This window comes from Ochotona curzoniae, unplaced genomic scaffold (genome assembly GCF_017591425.1).
Source record: "Ochotona curzoniae isolate NIBS_2020 unplaced genomic scaffold, NIBS_Ocur_1.0 contig_883, whole genome shotgun sequence".
Lineage (NCBI taxonomy): Eukaryota > Metazoa > Chordata > Mammalia > Lagomorpha > Ochotonidae > Ochotona > Ochotona curzoniae.
In genome coordinates, this window is record NW_024466599.1 from 54,928,486 (window position 1) to 54,950,019 (window position 21,534).

Below are 21,534 nucleotides of genomic sequence, written 5' to 3' on the forward strand. Positions count from 1 at the left end.
TGGACGGTGTGGAGGGTCTTGGGCCTGAGCTGGCAGAGGGCTCAGCTATGTTTCTGAGGCCATGAGGCCTGGCTTTGGCTCTCCTGCTGTGTCCATGGTGAGCCAGGGGCCCAGGGCTCCTCCCTGCTCTGTTGTCTCTCCTGCATGGCCTCCCCAGAGCACACGCTCTCTCCTGGGATGCTCAGTGGCAAGTGTCCACAAGGCAGGGAGGTAGCAGCAGCTTGCAGGGATTCTCCCTCCATCCTGGAAAGCCCTCCTTGCTGAGACAGGTGATGCATGAGGAGGGCAGTCTGCCTAGTCCAAGGGGCCAATGCCGGAGGGGTCATGGCTGCCTTCCACCTAGCCCCCATCCCCAGCTGCTGCTCACTTACGCGCTCACCGCGGGGCTCAGGCTCGGGGCTGCTGGCTCCTGCTTGACGATGGGGGAGACGATGGCAGGGTGGGGGATCCCTGAGGTGGGCAGGCCGGGATGAGCGGGAGCCACCATGTGTGGGGAGAACCGACTGGAGACCAGGCTGTGTGCAGGAGGAAACAAATAACAAAACAGGTGCAGGCTGAGAAGCCGCGATCTGCTGTTCCGACCCCACACGTCCATACACAGGGCCTCTCCGTCTGGTGCTGGCAGCAAGGAAGAGGGAAAACCACAGAGGCAGGGGACTCCGGGTCCAGTGGGGGATCCTGCAGTATGTCCGCTTCTCCAGGTCACGAGAGGTGCAAGGGTCAGGCAGAGCTGGCCCTGGGGACCGAGCTCCCTTGGAACTGTCTCCTTGCCTGACATCAACTCAGGAGCATATTTTCGACCCATCCTAGCCTCAAGCATCCATGGAGGAGAAGCAAGGAGCCCAGTGCCTCCCCACTGACTGCCAGGGAAAGACTGCTTTGCCGGCAAGCACTCGCCGGACCCACAGCTCGAGGATCCAGCACTCACCTGGACATGGAGGCATTCATGGCGAGGGCGGGGTAAGGGTGCCGGAAGCCACCAGGAGGGAGTGAGTACATGGGCTGTCCTTGCCTGTTAGGGTCAGGGAGGCAAGGAGCCCTGAGTCAGCCCAGCAGGCACATGCCGGGAGGCCAAAGAGATGAGTTGGGAAAAGGAAGGTGGAGGGGTCAGGGGGCAGGAAGCAGGCAGAGAGAGCTGGGCAGGAGCAGGGAGGACAGGGTGCTAGGCCCAGGGCAACAAGGGCTGCGGTTCCTTACTGTGGGACGAGCCAGCCGAGGGGATGGGGGATCTGTCCGACAGCACCCGGGGACAGTGGGTAATACGGTGACAGCTCGGATGGGTGTGGGGGCCGGGGGATTCCTGCATCCAAAGAAAGAGAGGTGTCAGCCTGCCCCCTCTCCTGACCACAGTGCCTTAAGTACCCACATTAGGAGAGGAGGGGCCTTCCCTAAACCTCTCACGCTGAGCCTGGAAGGTCGCCCTCTCTCACTGGCAACAAACCCGGCTAGTCCAACAAGGATGCATACAGGGACACCTCCTCTGGCCATACAGATTCCATCCTCAGAGGCAGAAAATCCAAGATATGTGAAGACCCAGGCTACCATTCAGAACTTTCTAGAAACCTGGCCTATTCATGGAGGAATAACAGCCAGCTCAGCCTTACTACTCTGCAGCTCCACCAACAAGCCTGGCTCAACCGATGACTCTGTGGGAACACATCTGGTTCAGGGTGCAGGTGTTGGTTTAAGGAGGCACAGAGTGGCACCCCTGCTGAATTCCACATCATTCTCATGGTAACCCCACAGTGTGGAAGACACCACAAAGGTGTCATGACTGGGCAAGACCATGAGACTCCTGAGAGACAGAGGGATGGTTTGAACGTAGGGCCGATTGCATCTATCCCTTCCCTGTGTGCAGGCATGTCACTGCAGGCGACTCACCTGTCTTTGGATCAATATCTGGGGAGAGATGTGCAGGAGGGGAGCCGGGGGAGAAGTGGTCATTGCTGTAGGTGATGAGTGGGGTCAACGGGTGCATGTGATGCGGGTGCTGCACGACAGGAACTTTATTGGACTGCAAGACACAGAGAAAAAAAAAGATTAGGTATAGTTGCCGAGGAGACGGGGAAGGCCAGTCCATTGTTCCTCGCTGGCATGATGTGTGCCAGGTATTTTCCATGCATCATTCCAGCCGTTTCTTCAAATAGTCCTGGAGGAAGGCAGTGGACTATACAGCAGAGAAGGAAAAGCAAGCAACAGGTGCAGAAGACATCATGCCCATCACCCAACTTTCCTATCCATATCTCTGCCTCCACACACACCATGTGGTGCCTAAAGGCTTACAGGCTGCTGAGTGACACGCTGCGCTGTGTCATGTCAGTGTGGGAACGCTGAGTGTGTATCTACAAGACTGGCAGGTTCCAGCCTGAGGCTGGTCTGGAGCAATGGGGGAGAGGCCCCCATCACGTATCTGGGAATTGTTGTCATGGTCAGGCTTCACAGACCATGTCCAATGTCTTGCAGACTTAATTACTGCATTTCACTGACAACACCATCAAATGTAGGGAGTGCCATTATTACATGTAACTACCAAGAAGGAAAAAAATAATCAGCATGTCACAAATGATTTTTTTTTTAAAGCTCTATTTGTTTGGGACCAGTGTTGTGGTATAGGACGTAAAGCTGCCATCTGCGGGCCTGGCACAATTGCTCAGGAGCTAAATCCTCACCTAGCACCCACCAGGATCCCATATGGGAGCTGGTTTGTGCTCCTGTTACTCCACTTCCCGTCCAGCTGCCTGCTGGTGGCATGGGAAAACAGAAGAGGGTGGCCCAAAGCACTGGGACTCTGCACACACGTGGCAGGCCCAGAAGAAGCTCCTGGCACCAAAACTTTTCCAGACATATTAATTAGGTGAGAGTGTGATTGGTGGATCAGCAGCTTGGGACTTAAAGCAGCATGCCCATGTAGGATACTGGTAGCTTAATTTGCTGCGCTGCAATGCCAACACCCATGGTTATCTCCCAAATTCAGAAATGCTAAATGGGAATCACATGTATATTCTAGAATTGGTAGGCTGAATTAACTATATATATTTGAATATATATTTGAATGAATATATATAACTATAAATATACATATATATTTCATTTTTATTGGAAAGGCAGATCAAATATAGAGAAGGAGACAGAGGAAAGAAAGATCTTCCATTCGCTAGTTTGCTCCCCAATTGGCTGCAATGGCCAGAGCGGAGCCAATCCAAAGCTAGGGGCCAGGAGCTTCTTCCGGATCTCCCATAAGGGCACAGGGTTCCAAGGCTTTGGGCTATCCTCGACTGCTTTCCCAGGCTATAAGCAGGGCGCTGGATGGGAAGTGGAGCAGCCAGGACATAAACTAGCACCCATATGGGATCCAGGCACTTGCAAAGTAAGTATTCAGCCATTGAGCCATCATGCTGGGCTCAACTCTTTCTATTTATTTATTTATTTTATGTAATTCAGGTCCTCCAATTAACCAGGGATCCCATCATTGATGCCATCCCCACTGCTGCCTGGGCTTTACAATGGCAAAAAGGCAGGAGGAGGGAATAGAACTCAGGTACTCTGGTGTCATCACGAGCATCTTAAGGGCAAGATGCCCACCCTAACTCAAACCTAGCAAAGGAACTGTATCTACCCCCATGTGGGAGGCCAGGAAACAGCTTAGACAAATTAAACTACATAGTCTCAGACACAGGATACGCAACAGCAGAACTGGGCTTTCTTTTAGCTCCGCTAGGTTCAAGAAGCCAAGGTGTTTTCTCTTGTACTACCAGCCTCCCAAAGGCCTAATCAAAACTTTTCTATCACAAAGAAAAATGAGTTATGGGTGGCAAAGATACTGGTTAAAAGCAAGATTTACAGGCCTGGCATGATGGCTTGATGGCTGAATCCTCACTTTGCAAATGTTGAAATCCCCATGGGATTTGATTCATGTCACAGTTGCTTGGCTTCCCATCCAGCTCCCTGCTTGTGGCTTGGGAAAGCAGTGGAAGACGGCTCAAAGCTTTGGGACCCTGCACCTGCATAAGACACCCGGAAGAAGCTCCTGGCTCCCTGCTTCAGATCAGTCCAGCTCTGGCCATTGCAGTCATTTGGGGAGTGAACCAGCAGATGGTCCCCCACAAAATCTGATCTGCCTTTCCTACAGAAATGGATAAATCTTTAGGGGAAAAAAAAAAAAAGACTTAAAAATGATGATTTAGAGGTGGTCCAAGGGCTTGAACACCCATCAGCTGTCTTCCTGCTTGAATTTTTCACCCCACAGGGACCCTCTTGGTGCTCATAACGGAAGCCCAGGCCTAAGGTACTCAGGCTGACAATGGTTTGCTCCATCTTCAGTGTAGCTTGTACAGGCAGAAACCTGGCTGCCCATAACCACTAGGTGGTGCTGGCGCGCAGCTGGGCCCTGCTCTGGGCAATGGACCTCACCCTAGAGCCCCAACATTTGAAGTAGTGTAATAAATCAAAAGTTATTTTCTTACTGCTTTCACTCTTCACTTACTAGTTTTTGAAGGCAAGAGGATTAAAGATAATTTTAAAATCATATTTCTAAGAACCTGGTGCATCTAAATGATGCAATTAATTTTCCTGGAAACATGGATTAAGCAGTGATTTTTTAAAAATTAATTTATTTTTATTGGAAAGTCAGATATACAGAGAGGAGGAGAGACAAGAGAAAAAGATCTTCTGTCTGATGATTCACTCCCCAACTGACTGCAATGGCCAGTGCTGCATCAGTCTGAAGCCAGGAACCAGGAATTTCTGGATCTCCCTCGCAGGTGCAGGGTCCCAATGATTTGGCTGCCCCCAACTACTTTCCCAGGCCACAAGCAGGGAACTGGATGGGAAGTGGGGCCGCCAGGATTAAAACCTGTGCCCACATGGGATCCTGGCACGTTCAAGGCAAGGACTTTAGCCACTAGCTACCATGCCGGGCCCCTCTTTACTCTTCAAGATGTGAACTCAAGCTCAAAGGCGCAGCAACTCCAGACAGTTCCTCTGAAGACTCCACAGTCACCCTGCTACACCACACCCCAGCGAGAAGCCCAAGCTCTGCTTGCCCGAGCAACCCTTCCCAGGTCACCTGGCCACTCCCTGTCTTTTCTTCCATCCCGAATTCAAGATCAGAAGTATATAGGTTTACAGCTCTGGCAAAGATGAGCCATAACTCTTTTTTAAAAAACAGATTTATTTGAGGCCTGATGTGGTGGCCTAGTAGCTAAGGTCCTCACCTTGAACATGCCATGATCCCATATGGGCATGGATTCTAGTCCCAGAAGCCCTACCTCCCTTCAGCTCTCTGTAGCCCGGGAAAGCAATCACAGATGGTCCAGAGCCATGGGACCCTGCACCTGCATGGGAGACCTGGAGGAGGCTTTGGGCTCCTGCTTCAGAACTGCTTAGCTCCGGCCACTGTGGCTGCTTGGGGAGTGAATCAGCTGATGGAAGATCTTCCTCTCTGTCTCTCCTCTTCTCTGTATATCTGCCTTTCCAATAAAAATAAATAAATAAATCTTAAAAAAAAAAAGGCATAGACCTGACAGATGCTCAGAGCTTCCATGTGCTGCTAACTGCACCTGATTTTACATACATAAGAACTTTTATCCACACTCAATTTTGTGTCTCATTCGGAAACAATCTTGTCTTTGGAGGGATGGTGGGCAGAGAAGCTGTTAAGATACTATGCCTGGGTCCAGCGTGATAGCAAAGTGGCTAAAGTCCTCGCCTTGCAGCGCCAGGATCCCATATAGGCGACCAGTTCTAATCCTGGCAGTTCCACTTCCCATCCAGCTCCCTGCTTGTGGCCTGGGAAAGCAGTCGAGGATGGCCCAAAGCTTTGGGACCCTGCACCTGTGTGGGAGATCTGGAAGAAGTTCCTGGTTCCTGGCTTCGGATCGGCGCAGCACCGGCCGTTGTGGCTGCCTGGGGAATGATTCATTGGACAGAAGATCTTCCTCTCTGTATATCTGACTTTCCAATAAAAATGAATAAATATTATAAAAAATAATTAAAAGAGACTATGCCTAATTGTAGGGTTTGTGGCAGGGGAGGGGGCGGAGACAGGACGACAGTTGGTCTGAAACCCCCGTACATCCACCCATTCAGAGCTTCGTGGAGTGCCACCCCAGGGCAGGGAGGGCTGAAATCTGAAGTGGTCAGACGAGCTGCAGCTGGCCCACTGCCCATGGGCAGTCGCTGGCCCAGGGACCTCCAGCTCCAGCTGCAGACTGCGGTGCTGCTCGCATGCATACTGCCAGGGACAGGTGACCACCTGAGCCAGCAGCCCATTCCTGATCACACAAACCCAGCCGAAGACAAGGCCAGTCTTGCTTAGGCTCTCGCGCTTTTAATTTACATTCCCAACGATGGTGTGCAAGATTTTCTTCTCCCAGGTCTCAAACTTGGAGCTGGATGGGAAGCAGGGCTGCTGGGATTAGAATTGGCGCCCATATGGGATCCTGGCACATGCAAGGCGAGAACTTTAGCTGCTAGGCTACTACGCTGGGCCCTTTGTTTACGCTCTTAGTAGCATTTTTTTTTTATCAGAATTTTGTTGCAGAAATCTTTCCAAGCTTCTTGTCCATTTCCTTAGAGGGTTAGTTTAGTTAAAATGAAGTAACCTATACGTCCAACCAACATGGCTCTGGTTAAGCTGTAGCTTGCTGAACCATGGTGAAAACTAAAAAGTACGTGAAGTCCCTGTTTCCTGCAGCGAGAACTCCTGTTTTCTGTTCTTTCTTCTTCTTTTTTTTTTTTTTGGAAGATTTATTTTCTTTTTTATTGGAAAGTTAGATACACAGAGAAGAGGAGAGACAGAGAGGAAGATCTTCAATCTAATGATTGACTCCCCAAGTGACTGCAATGGCCGGTGTTGCACCAGTCTGAAGCCAGAAGCCAGAACTGCTTCTGAGTCTCCCATGCAGGTGCAGGGTCCCAAGGCTTCGGGCTGTCTTCGACTGCTTTCCCAGGCCACAAGCAGGGAGCTGGATGGGAAGTGGAGCTGCTGGGATTAGAACTGGCGCCCATATGGGATCCTGGTACGTGCAAGGTGGGGACTTTAGCCAATAAGCTACTGTGCCATGCCCTTCTATTCTTTCTTTTTTTCTTTTTATTTGAAAGGTAGAGTTGGGGGTGGCAGAGAGATAGAAAGTACGTGTGTGTAGGGGGGCAGGATCTTCCATCTAGTGGTTCACCCCTGAAATGGTATTAACAGTAGCGGCTGGGCCAATTTGCAGCCAGGAGCCTCCGATGGGGATGGCATTGGCCCAAGAATCTGTGTCATCTGCTGCTTTCCCAGGTACATTAGCAGTGAGCAGTACTGGCCTCAAGATGGCGCTCATTCGGGATGCCAGCACTATAGGTGCTTAATACATTCCATCAAAATGTTGGCTCCATCTGCCCCCAATACACTCACCATGCCATACAATAAAGATTAATTCCTTCCTCAAGCTTTTAGAGTAAAGCAGATCTCTGGCACTGTCCCAACTTCCTGCCGGAGAACTTTGTATGTGTGTATCCCATTCCAGGTTCTCTGTGCTCGGACCTGAGCGCTCCACCAACACATCTCCTTGCACCTACAGAGAAGCCACCGAGCATTCCAAGGGAGTTACCTTATTTCCTGAGTCTTCTCTTTTTTAAAATCTTCCTCCTACGCCTTCCTCACTAGATTCTTCACCATCTCCTGGCTTTTAACCACCCCCACCTCCATGCCTTTCTTAAAATATTCCAGAGAGAGCTGGCTGTTGCGGAGAGCAGGGCCGAGAGGTCCACAGACAGTAGGAGCCACACAGAGGCCAAAGTTGGAAGCAGGGAATCCCCCGCTCACACACACATTTGGCCCACCCTCTCCTCACAGACAGCACTTTAAAGACAAAGGGAGCATGCCCTCTTCGCTGATTTTGTCATCTAACAAGACGAGGACACCTGAACAAAAGCCTCCTGTGCAGAATTCTCCTGTCAAGAGCGGTGGAACCTCACAGTTTTAGAGTCTTGGGGGGAATGTGAACCGACAGTTGGACAGTTGAAGGCGCGGAGGTTGACAGGGCACAAAGAAACCCAAAGAATCAGGGCTTCTAATGACATGGCTGAGCTGGGCACGCTGTGCACACTCAGATCATCATGGCGAAGAGACAGCTCTGCCCCTGAGGTGTGCCCCTCCCCGGGTCAGGTCTGCCAAGGGCAGTGGTCAATGCAGACCCATCTCTGTGTGCTCACATTCCACGGACAGCAGACGAGGCAATTGGGGGACCCTGGAACGAACTTCCAAAAGTTCATGGAAAACAGATTTTTTAAAAAGTTTTAAACATGTAAAAGTTTACACTGATATAAAACAATCTAAAATCTAAGCTTTTTAAAAATGCATTTTTTTCACAAACTTTTTGATTAAATGGCAAAAAACACTAGAGTGGAGAATTAAGTCAGGGAGGCAAGCAGGAGAGATGCAGGGTGGGGCAGGCCTCTCCCACCCCGTCAGAGTTCCTGTCCCCCTACTTCCAACCTAGTGTCTTGAGAAAGCGTACCCCCTGAAGCCTGTAGGTGATGGCTCAAGAACCTGGGTCCCAGACACCCACATGGGAAACCCAAGGGAGTTTGGGGCCCCTGGCCTCCTGGCTTTGGCTTGGTCAAGTCACAGCTGTTTTGAGCGTTTGAGAAATGAACCAGCAGATGGCAGCTCTCTATCACTATCTTTCAAATAAGATGCAAACATTAAACAAATGTGAAAAGAGAGAAGCCTGGGGTTATACTGTAGGCAGGATGACCAAAGGTCACAGAGAGAACCTGACTTTTCAATAAATCTCTGGAGGAGGCCTGGAGCGCCCGGAGCAGGAGGAACACTGGTGCAGAACGGCCAGCAAGGTGCAGGAACTGCAGGGAGGCTGGGGGCTGGAGCAGAGAGGAAAGATCTGCCTTAGTGTGTGGGCACACACTTCCTGCAGGAGGGTGCTGCCGGCTCTGAGAGATGAGGAGATAAGCCTATTTCTGTAGCACAGATACAGATAATGCTGGGAGCTGGAATGTGCCCTCAGGTCCCACGGCCCTGTGCAGGCACTGATAGGCAGCGCTTTGCAAAGTGGACTGTGCAAACCTCTCAAAGTGGGGGGCAAACCTCTTCTTATCACAACGCCCCCTTGCAAAGTGTCAACTGTGGTGAAGAATGGCAAACAGGAATGCTAAGGGCACCTCGACTTCTGCTCCTTCCGCACTAGTTTCTCCTCCAGTCCCCATTTTTAAAAATCTCTCTCTCTCTCTTTCACACACACACACACACACACACACACACACACTTGAGAGGCAGAGAGAGCAGAGAGCTACCATCTACTGCTTCGCTCCCAACAATGTTTCCAAGCTACTCTCCAGTGATTTCTACACTTGCTCAACTCAGGTGGACTCCAAGAACAATCCTACTCTTGGTGCTGCTGAAGATGCTGGAGCATGCAGTCACTGCACACAGCAAGACGGCTCACACCTGTGGCGATCCAGCACTTCTGCTTGAACATCAGCAAGCCTGAATGTTGCCAAGCTAGGCAGGTCTTAATATTTATTTGTTCTGGAATTACTATAGGTCTTTTTAAATTTTTAAATCTTGTTCTCTTTTTAAAAGGTTTATTTATTTGCAAGGTAGAGCTATAGGAAGAGAAAGCTCATCTGTTGGTTCACTCCCCAAATGGCTCCAACAGCTAGAGCTGGGCCAGGCCAAAGCCAGCAGCCTGCAATTGGCAGGGACACGGGTACTTGGGCCATCTTCTGTTGCTTTCCCAGACTCATCAGCAGGGAGCTGGATCAGAAGTGGAGCTTCAACTGGCGTTCATGTGGGATGCTGGCGTTGCGCATAGCAGCTTAACCCCCGGGCCATAATACCAGTCCTACTTGCTCTCTTTTTGAAAAACTGTACCTTACAACATGCCTTTAGTCCCCTCTTCCTCCCATTTCCCAAAAGGCAGCCATTATTTTCACTTTGCCCTTAAAGGGATATAAATCTTATAATTCATTTTATAACTTTTAAGTATAGATGCTTTTTAGAGATCTGACACTAGTTTTACCTGAAGAGACTTGATATGAACATATTTCTATCTTATGGAAATGTATTGATGAAACCTGTCTTAATAACTATATTATCTATTTACATGCACTTATACAGTAATAATTCATGGCCACCCAAATCTGAAAAATAACACAAAACTGATGCATGGCTAAACCGAGTGTAGTTTAAGTAATAAAGTCCTCAGTCAAGACCAAGAACATCGAACAGCACACATAGGGCTCAACTGCATCTTGCCAAACGGAAGCCAGACTCGAGGGACTAGGGGATGCTTGATTTCACTTCTACGATATTCTGGAAAGGGCAAAAATCTCAGGGATAGAAAACGGGTCAGGAGTGGTTCAGGATGGGGGCCACTGGGGCGCTGACAAAAAGGCACAGGAGAATCGGAAGAGGCACCAGAGCTTGTTTGGGGATGGACTGTGTGGTAGGGCTAATCCCCAGCAGGCTAGGATGTGACTGTATCCACACTGGGTATTAACTCAGAGCGAGGACACCAGAGTGAGCTCTCAGCCCATCTGACTTGTGTCCCACTAAGATGAGGAAATGTGGACACACACAGGAAAGCCCAGGGATACCCATGTCCTAAGGAAACAGCATGGGGTGGCACAGCATGTGGCTGTCTGCCTGACAGGAGAGGGCTGGGAGATACACCTGCTGATGCTTGCTCATGGAGGCCTAACTTTCACAAGAATGAGGCAGTAAATGTCTGGTGCTCAAGTTCCTAGTCGGAGACATTGTAATACGGCAGCCCTAGCAGACTAGTACGGATTCCTAAACCAGGAAGAAGGGCAATACTGTAAAAATGCCTTAAAACGGGGACTGCTGCAGTGGCTTAGCACACTTATCCTCTGCCTGTGGCACTGGCATCCCATATGGGCACTAGGGTTTCAGTTCCAGCTGCTTCACTTGCGATTTAGTTACCTGCTAATGGCCTGGGAAAGCAGCAGAGGCTGGCCCAAGGCCTTGGGCCCCTGCAACCACCAGAGAGATACAGAAGAAGCTCCTGGCTCCCAGCTTTGGAGAAACTCAGCTCTGGCCATTGTGGTCATCTGAGAAGTCAAACAGTAGATGGAAGATCTCTCTGTCTCTCTCTGTAACTCTGACTTTGAAATTAAAAGAAAAAAAATCTTGGGCCCGGCAGTGCAGCCTAGTGGCTAAAGTCCTTGCTTTCAACGTGCCAGGATCCCATATGGGCGCTGGTTCTGATCCTGGCAGCTCCACTTCCCACCCAGCTCCCTGCTTGTGGCCTGGGAAAGCAGTTGAGGACGGCCCAAAGCTTTGGGACCCTGCACCCGCGTGGGAGACCCGGAAGAGGCTCCTGGCTTCGGATCGGCATAGTATCGGCCCATTGCGCTCACTTTGGGAGTGAATCATCGGACGGAAGATCTTCCTCTCTGTCTCTCCTCCTCTCTGTATATCTGACTTTCCAACATATCTTAAAAAAAAAAAAGTAGAAGTAGTTGGCATTGTGGTCAGTGGGTTAAGCCACCATCTACAGTGCTGGCATCCCATATAAGTCTGGGCTACTCCACTTCTTATCTGGCTCCTTGCTACTGGCCTGGCAGAGCAGCTGGAGATGGCCCAAGTGCTGGGGCCCTTGTACACATCCGGGAGATCCAGATGGAATTCCTGGGTCTTGGTCTTGGCCTGGCCAAGTCCTGTAGTTGTGGCTATTTAGGGAGTAAGCCAGCGAATTAAAGACCTTTCTCTCCCGCTTCAAAGAAAATAAGAAGTTCAAGAAGCAAAGCATCAACATTATTTTCTTTTCCCCTCACTCTCCCTCCTTCCTTCTTTTTTTTCCAAAAGGTAGACTTACAGAGATGGAAAGAGCAGAGTGCTCCAGGGAAAGGCTGGAGGGAAGGATGGGCCAGGATAAGGGGGCTGCGTAAGAGCCAGCAAGCGGTGGGATTAGTAAGTGGATATTACAAATAGCTGTACATAATCTTAGCGCTTGTTCCACTTCCTCAAGGGGCAGCTTCTCCTGAACTTGCCCCATTCACTCTACTCCCAGCACAAACTTCACCAGGACATATTTCATTCCTGAGGTCTGATGGGAGCCCCAGCTCCTCTCCTTCTGATCCAGCTTCCTGCTAATTTGAGAAGCCAGCAGAAAACGGCCCATGTGCTCATAACCCACCAGCCATGTGGGAGTCGTGACGGAACTGCCAACTTCTGGCTTCAGTCTGGTCCAGCTCTGCTATTGCAAGCATTGGGGAGAAAACCAGTTAGATGGAAAATCTCACTGCTAACTATGACTTCCAAAGAAACAAACTTTTAAACAATTTTTTCCTCTGGATTCTAAACTAAATGTTACAGTCTCAAGTGCTCCAATTTTTCCATTGAATGAAAAGGCCAGGACCCAAACCTCCAGGACTAGTTGTTGGGAGCATTCAGGTCCTGCATCCTGGAAAGAAACCTATACTGACTCAGCTCCTCTTCCCTTCGCAAACTTGGGTTCCGCAATTACAGAAAGGAAAAGCCCCTTAGGATCTCCAGCCGAGCTCTAAGCACCAAGATACCAGCCCCGCCCCAAACCAATTAAATCATATCCTTGGGGGATTAGGTGTTGAATTCTATAGGCTCATTATCTCTATTACCTTTACAATCTGCCCATTTGTTCCGGCTCCTATTTCAGGCCCCCATTACCTCTTAGTTTGCTAATTAAACGGGATTTTAATTGTTCACTCCCTCTGTCACTTCTTAGTGATAGTAATGGCAGCAAAAGTGGCGGAGATGGCAAGGGCAGGACTGGAGAGACTGAAGGCTCACTGAGTTAGGCACTATTCTACACTCATTACAATACAACAGCCCTTCAGAAGGATCCTGGAAAATGGAATTAAGATAAGTTTATGTTGGTGTTAAAAAAAAACCTTGAAATTCAGACACAGAAAGCGGGTTTTTTAAACACTTATTGTGAAAAAAAGATGCATAGTTTCACACTATGCTTGCACCAAAATAGACTCCTTGAATTCGATTTTCTTTTTATTTTATTAAGGTTTATTTTTACTTGAAAGAATTATAGAGAGAGATCTTCCACTGAATGGTCATCATGGCCAGTGCTGGGTTGGTCCAATGCTGGGAGCCAAAGCTTTCTTGGGTATAATGACCGAGCAGTTGGGCATCCTAAGGCTCCTTTTCCAGGATACAAGCAGAGAGCACCCAAGTGGGATGCTGGCATTGAAGGTGGAGGATTAATACGCTATGCCACTGTGCTAGCTCCCTTTAACTCTATTTTCCAGGAATATTTTGAAGTGCTCTCACCTACTGGCTCATTTTTGTATCATGCAGTTGGATCTCTTCTAAGACTCACTTAACAGGTGAGGAAAGAGAGCCAGAGAGAGGAAAGACAAATTGCCTGCAGCTGCAAAAATGGAAGGAGGTGGGGTTGGGACTGAAAGCTACAGCATATCAGCCTCCTGCCAGGGAGCCTTAGCTCCGGCCGGTACACAGGGACCAGGATGAGATGCTAGGACTCCGACAACCTGCTTGCCCCCTCACTCAGGTTCAGGTTTTTCTCCCGTAACTGCTTCTGGAGCATTTGAGGGCTCTTTCTGCTTTGCCCTGTTCGACCCTGCAGCATGTAACATGCAGTCTGCCAGCAAGCGATTCATTCTGCTGCATATGTGTCAGGACGTCACTGCCCTCAGCCCCCGACTCCTGACCCTGGCTGGATGCTTGCATCGCAGCTGTGGAAACCTTTCTGAAAGCAGAGACTGCCTATCTCTCTCTGTCTTTTGTTCCAAGATACAAACTGACAAGAGGGAACTGATTTACTAGGAAAAGTACAAAAAGAAAATGAAAAAAGAGAGCCCGGTGCGATGGCTCAATGGTTAAATCCTCACCTTGCAAGTACTGGGATCCCATATAGACACCATTCATGTCCCAGCTGCTCTATTTCACATCCAACCTCCTGCTTGTGCCCTGAGAAAGCAGTAGAAGACGGCCCAAAGCCTTGGGCTCCTGGTAGCCGTGGTGGAGACCCTGGCTCCTGGCTCAGCTCAGCTCCAGCCTTTGCAGCCACATGGGGAGTGAAACAATGCATGGAAGATTTTTCTGTCTGTTCTCTCTACAGATTTGATCTACTTTTCTATCAAAGTAAATAAATCTTTGAGGAAAAAATGGAGAAATGAAAAAGGGGAATCAAGAGTTAAAGAGACAGGGTAGTAAGTGCTGTCAGAGGCCACTTGTATTGAGAGAAAGCAGGAAGCCAGGCCTGGTGCAGCAGCCTAGTGGCTAAAGTCCTCGCCTTGCATGCAACGGGATCCCATATGGGAGCCAATTTGTATCCTGGCTGCTCCATTCCTATCCAGCTCCCTGCTTGTGGCCTGAAAAAACAGCTGAGGATGGCCCAAAGCCTTGGGATCCTGTACCCGCATGGAAGACCTGGAAGAGGCTGCGGGGTTCCTGGCTTCAGGTCAGCTCAACTTCAGCCATTGCAGCCACTTAGGGAGCTAGTCAGTGAATTGAAGATCTTTCTGATCTCCTTCTCTCTGTAAATCTGACTTTCCAATAAAACTAAATAAATCTTAAGAAAAAGAAAAAAAAAAGAAAAAGCAGGATGCCAGCTAGACTTGGCTGCTGAGTGGCAATGGTGGGGCAGGGCTAGGCTGCAGTGGCTGGGCAGAGCAGCAGGGTGGTGGCCCCGGAGGTGTGAGAAGTCAGGGCTGATACCAGATGAGAACCGGGATGTGCTCATGGGAGGAAGGCCAGCCCGGAAGATCTGTGTGACGGGGAGAAGAGAAACTCAGAACATATGTGTCCTCTTGTTGGTGCTTTTAATTATTTCTTTCAGAAGAAAGTCAAGACAGTGAGAACGCCCATCCAGACACCTACAATGGCCAGAGCTGGAACAAGCCCAAGCTGGAAGCCTCAAATTCAACTCAGGGTTCCTGTGCAGGTGGCAGGGACACAACTGCTTGTGCCATGACTGCCGCCTCCTGGGCTGCGCAGCAGAGGGAAGCCACATTTCAGAATGGAGCCTGAACTTCAACCCAGACTTTCCAATTTGGATGCAGATGTGTCTCAATCTCTATGCCAAACATCTGCCCTTGTGTGTTCCTTTTTAAAAGGGTAATCATGTCCTTTAAAACTAGGTGGAGATGAGATGGCATGCAGAGCGGCAGTCAGAAGACAGAATAAAGTTCAGCAGGCAGGACTTAGCTGGGAGTGGGTGGGACAGCTGTGAAACGGAGAGATGACTTGCCAGGGAGGAACAAATCAGGTTTGCACTGGAATCCTTGACTGTGGCGAAGGCCACCACTAGAGGGCACCTGTACCCTGTGCCCCACCATCCCCAGCAGGGTTCTGAGGTGCTGATTCAAAGGGTGGCTTATGCCTTGGGACCACAGAACCTGCCAGCAGGGATTGGAACTTCTTGCAGCAGCCTGCCCTGGCTGGCTGGTCCTGTCACTAATTAATTCCTTACACAGTCCTTTTTGCCTGCCTCCGCTATGCGTGATATCACCACATAAACTCCCACCAACTCTGCTGGTCTTGTGTCTACTGGAAGACATGCAGGCTTACTGTACTATGGCTTTTCTGTGTTTCTCCTCATTCTCCTCAACTATATTCTAGCTTTTTATTAAATATTTATTTTATATAGAGAGCTCTCCAACTGGAGGTATGACATTGAAAATGGTCATTAAAAACTGAGGTTGGGGGCCTGGCATGGTAGCCTAGTGACTAAAGTATTGGCCTTGCATGTACCGGGATACCATACTGGCGCCAAATCATGTCTGGGCAGTCCCACTTCTCATCCAGCTCCCTGATTGTGACCTGGGAAAGCAGTCGAGGACAGCCCAAAGCCTTGGGACCCTGCACCTGCGTGGGAGACCCAGAAGAGGCTACTGATTCCTGGCTTTGGATTGGCACAGCTCAGGTCATTGTGGCCACTGGGAGAGTGAATCATTGGATGGAAGATCTTCCTCTCCATTTCTCCTCCTTTCTGTATATGTGACTTTCCAATAAAAATTAGTAAATCTTAAAAAAAAACACAAAAAAACTGAGGCTGGGATAAGCCAATGCTGGGAAATAGGAGCGTCACCCATGTCTCCCATGTGTGCTCAGGGGGTCAGACACTTGGGTCATCGTCGGCCGCCTTGCCAGGTGCATCAGCAGGGAACTGGATCAGAAGTGGAGGAGCCAGAATTTGAAGCAGCCATTCTTGACGTGGGATGTAGATGTCTTTAACGGGCTGTAGTACATCACCTGCCCCTCCATTCTAACTCTTGATGAACAAGGACTGCTGGAGATGTATCTTGGGATACTCTTTGAGAGGAAACTGTATCTCTGGAAAACTCACATGGTGGGAACATGGGAGGGTGTAGCTCACGGCCCTTTGCTTGTACATTTTCTTACACTGTTCCTTGATAAAGTTTTAAAAAATCCATGGCCCCAGTGCAGTACACCTAGCTCAGGGGAATAGCCACGAAGCTCTAGCTGTCATTGTGCTAAAAACAGGACAAGTCAGGTCAGATTTGGCCCATCTGTGAATCTGAGACTCGCTGGGACAGGTGTGTCTTTAGTTAGGCATCACTTCAAGAAGCCAAACCATGAGGAATGCGGTTCCATTTCAGAAGCCTCACCTCTGACAGGCACTGCATCTCAACTCCCAGCATGGCCTGAGGAGAGAGAGACCTGCAGGGACTCCACTTCCCAGGGTTTGGCAGGGCTTTCGTCTGCACCTCGGGACAGTACGGGAGACAACGCCAGCAGTGACGCCCAGGAGCCAGGTCCCCTGTCCCTCAGCACTTGAGGTGGCCCCTGCCTGTGTGCTGAGACGTTGGGGTAGAGAAGCAGAGCAGGCACATCTGGTTGTGCATCCCCAATCCCCGGCCACATGCCTGCCTTCCATCAACTTCTGGGAGTGTTGGGGAGGTAAGTGATGCAGGCCGAGGCCAACAAGGGTGCCCCCCTTTGGGGCTTGAAGGTGAAATGGACTTACCAAGTGTGCTGGAGATGGTGACCTCGCATCCTTGACCGTGGCACTGGAGGGCACGTCGAGGAGGGGCCATTTCATCTGCAGGTACTGCACAGGGACACGAGAACACACACAGCAGATGGTGAGACAATGCGTCACACACCCTCTGACCTCCACACCCTCTGTACAGGCTCAATCTCCAAATAATCACAATGGGGACGCGTGTACAGCTATAATCACCAACTCAATCTTTTTTGGGAGAGCTATGACGCACAACAACAAAACTGATCTGTGAGTGGGGAAGAGCCCAGAAACCTTCTAGAGTAATCCAAACAACCCAAGAACGTCTAGGAGATCCTGCCTGACAAAAACATAAAACTCGGGCCCAGCGTGGTGGCGCAAGTGGTTAAGGTCCTCGCCTTGCACGCCCGGGATCCCATATGGGCACCGGTTCTAATCCTGGCAGCCCCACTTCCCGTCCAGCTCCCTGCCTGTGGCCCGGGAAAGCAGTCGAGGACGGCCCAAAGCTTTGGGACCCTGCACCCACGTGGGAGACCTGGAAGAGGCTCCTGGCTTCGGATTGGCATAGCATCGGCCGTTGCGGCTCACTTGGGGAGTGAATCATCGGATGGAAGATCTTCCTCTCTGTCTCTCCTCCTCCTCTCTGTATATCCGCCTTTCCAATAAAAATAAAATAAATCTTAAAAAAAAAACCATAAAACTCAACATTCTGAAGGACTGTATGATATAAAATAGGAGAAATCAACGGGGGGGGGGCAGTCCCAGAGTCTTTGGAACTGTATCATAAAATAAATGAATTAGCTACCAAAACAAAACAAAAAACCCAAAAAACACAACTTTCATATCTTGTGGGTCATGAGTCATTATCTACTCGTACTGACATTGCTCTTCTCAGATGGCAGCATTTCTTGGTCTCAAAAAGAATCACTGGGTTATTTTTTACCCAGCAAAAGTTTTCTCCCCCCACCAGATTCATTTTATTTATTTGAAAGACAGAGTTATGGGGGTGGAGGGTAAACAAATAGAACTTCTATCTGCTTGTCCACTCTCCAAATGGCAGCAGCAACAGTTAGGGGCTGGGACATGCTGAAGCCAGGAACTTCCTTCTGCTGCTCTGCCAGGTGCATTAGCAGGAAGCTGGACTGGAAGTGGAGCAGCCAGGAGAGGAATCAGCACCCATATGGGATGCTGGTGCTGTAGGCATCGGTTTAAATTCCTACACCACAGCATTCAGCCACCCCTCCCCCAAGTCTCACTGCAAAAAATCGAAACAGTACACCCTACACGTGCACACGCGTACACACACACACACACACACACATGCATGGTGAGCACATGCTTGGCAAAGTCTTTGGAAGGTGGGAATAGCAGAAGACAGGGATGCCTAGACAGGCTTGCCTGGCCTCCAGCCTCCATGGGTGCAGCTTGCCACTTGGCCAAGGGAAGGCTGTGTGACCTAGGGCCAGTGACTTAACTCTGTCACCTCTGTCAACTGCAAGACTGGGCTGTTATCATTAACTCTACAGGTTGTCAGCAGGAATGGGGACAATGTCAAGTATCCAACACAGTGTCCTGCACGGTTGATAAATGACAGCTATTATTTTCATAAGCAAACCATTCATCTCTGCCAGGAGCACAAGCACACGTGTTGTCTTAGTGTCAACACTGATAGGGCGCTCCTGGGCTGCAGAGCAGCGAGGCAGCCTCCGTGCACAATTCTGCAGACGGCTTTCAGAGCTCCAGCCCCAGGAGGGATGTGCTGGCTTCCCAGGGAGACAGAAAGGAGCCAGGCCCTGCTCGTTCAGTCACGGCTTGCTGCTGCATGGAGCAGGGCAACAGACAGGCAGAGCTCCAGCAGGCTACCACCAAGCCCTCCAGCACAGCTCAACCAAGAGGCAGGGGCTGGACTGTCTGTATGGTGTCCACAGGCCAGGAGGAACACAGTGTGTCCCGAAGACAGTTTGTAAAGAAGCGGCGGCAAGGGGAGCAGGTGCAGGTGTGACGGGCAGGCAGGCCTGGCGGGAGGCAGCCTCAGCAGCCTTTTCCTTTTGAGCCCCACTTCTCCCAGCGAGCCTCACACCTCTGTCCTGCTCCTCTGCCATTTCTACCTTTTTTTCTTTTCTAGCCAAACCTGTCTCTGGCCCCATTCAGAATTCAAACTTCCCAGAACTAACTGGGATTTCAAAGCCGCTGGCAAGTCAGAAGCACTGAACAAACACTGGTGTCATTACTGAAAACCCGTTTCCTCAGCAGACAACAACACTGATGCTACATATGTAGTTTTGGAAATATCTGTACACACAAAACTATGCTGCTGCAAGCAGGGGTTGGCTACCTCTGTTTTTCAGATGAGCTAAAGGTCACAGATACAGGCTGAACAACTTACTGAACTATATGGATGTGAGCTGGAGGCAGGGCCTGGGTCTCCTGGCCTCAGACACCATACCTTCTACAACCCCACTAGCCACAAAGTGTTCCTAACACCTTCTCCCTGAGGATCCTGCCCACTCTATGTGCTTTATTCTGCTGGGATTCCCTCCCCTTTGCTATCCCCCACACCGTACAAGGTGCTAAAGCATAACCAAAGTCTGTCCCCAACAGGGGACACCATAGAAGTGTGCTCCACTTAGAGTCACCTAGACTGAACACTCTGCTCTCTTGCTGGCCATTCCAGACACATCTTTAGCTAGCCCAAGGGAAGCTCTATCTGAGTATGGGACGGTGCAAGGATTTTGAGTAGCAAATAACACCATCCGCTGGTCTTACGGGGTGTGTGCCATTGCTGGCTTGTCGGACCAGAACGAAGGGCTTGCCACTGACATTCAGGCCAGGTGATTGCTTGCTGTGAGGGGAGCATGCCCTGTGATGTCTACCAGCATTCCTGGCCTCTACTTACTAAATGTCAACAGCTTTCTGCCAAGCCTCTCCCTTGGGTAATCGCTCAAGGGTGGAGCAGGTGCTAGGGACTAAGTGACTTGCGGCAGAGCTGGGGTTCTTTGCACAGCAGTGGCATGTGGGCAAATAAAACTGGTTTCTCCACACCCAGTTCAGGCTCCACTGCACCTTCCTCACCAGGCCCAGCTCCTGAGCAGCGCAGCATCACGGCAGGCCGTCAGTATGTAATCATGGTGTGCACCCAGGTCAGTCCTGCGAGCTCCCCTCTGCAGGTGCTCACTTCAGTGTCAAGCACCTGTGTGGTACCAAAATAATGGTCGGCCAAGCAACACTGCTAGCAGCCCTAGCCGAAGTACCATTTCCAGGTGAGTGCTTGTTCTGATGCTCAAAATGCAGGACACAGAGAGCACAAATCGACCACGCTCAAATTCCTTCACAGGTACAGAGGCTGTGACACTGAGACACAGCGGATAGTTGGCTTTCCACCCTGACCAAGTTTGGGAGACTGTTTCAGGGCCTGGGGTGTCTAGTGCTGCGGTTCCCAGCTCATCAGAGAGAGGCTGCTGCGGTTTAGAACATGTCTTGTTAAGGAAGGATGATTCCATTCCTATTTTTACATTGTTTTCCTTGGAACAGGCATCGCATTCTCTCAGCCATCTACCAAAACGGTCATGCGGTTTCTCTCATTGGCCTCTTTCACGAGATGTATAAATAGTCACGGATTTTCTTACACTAAAGCACCTTTGCATTCCCCAGGTAAACCCTATTTGGTCACGGCGATTTGTTGGTTCTTGTATTATTGTGTGGAATGCTAATCGTGGTGTTTTAAAAAGTTCACTTCTACATTCCAGCCGGGGAAACAAAAGCTTGTTGTTGCTGAGCTCCTTATCAAGTGCTGCTATCAGTGTGATTTGGACTTCATTATTTACACGAGTGCTGTTCCTCCTCCTCCTCGGCTCCTTGGGGTCCACAACCCCTCTCTGCGGCCAGCACTGGGGCCAGGTGTGCTGTTTCTGCTCCACCAGGCGTAGGACAGCATCCTTGGGAGGGATGTGCTCAGGGGACAGCTAGAGCCACCTTCCTGCAAGGGGTGGACAGCTCGCCCCGCACAATTCTGCCCCTTCGCCTAGAGACCCTGTAGCAGATTAACTGCAGCTGTGTGCTGGAATTTCCCCAACACGCAAATCTTCGTGATGTAAAACAGCTGGGAGGAAATCCCAGCATGCCCTGTAGGAGACAGAACTGCCCATGAGCGCTGGGAGATTAACCCTTCGGCACCCGGAAAGGGAGGGGGGGGCACTGCCCCACAGCCCTGGCAGCAGGAAGGCTCATCCTTAAGGCGATCCCCTAGAGTGGCCTAGGAAAAGGGGAGAAGAGCCACGGTCCTCCTCGGAGAAAAGGGCAGAGGCCGGAAGCTAGAAAACAAGGCATGGCCACGAGCTCCAGGTGAGAATGCCTCAGCCCACGCAAGCCCTTCTGCAGAGAACATGGCAGGAGGGCCAGGCCCTGGGGTCAGAGAAAGAGCCCTTTGCTCTAGTTTCATGTTTTTCTGCTTCCTAGTTAGGTGGCCAGTGTTTCCGGCCTTCCCAGCCCAGAGTCAGGAGGGGATGGCGGTGTGAAGCTCCCCGGGGCTGCGTCTATGGTTGTGAGGTGCACGCAGCCTCCCAGCACCAAA

General features: G+C 50.3%; 1 protein-coding gene across 1 annotated transcript in view; it reads right to left on the bottom strand.

Moving 5' to 3' along the window:
- TCF7L1 (transcription factor 7 like 1) overlaps positions 1–21,534 on the bottom strand; it is a 153,627-nt gene that overhangs the window by 3,631 nt on the left and 128,462 nt on the right. The window contains exons 4-8 of the mRNA XM_040993612.1: positions 16,968–17,051; positions 1,882–2,014; positions 1,198–1,300; positions 929–1,012; positions 372–515 (exon numbers count right to left, since the gene is read on the bottom strand). Coding sequence (XP_040849546.1) covers positions 372–515; positions 929–1,012; positions 1,198–1,300; positions 1,882–2,014; positions 16,968–17,051 — 548 coding nt within the window. The remainder of the gene's footprint in view (positions 1–371; positions 516–928; positions 1,013–1,197; positions 1,301–1,881; positions 2,015–16,967; positions 17,052–21,534) is intronic.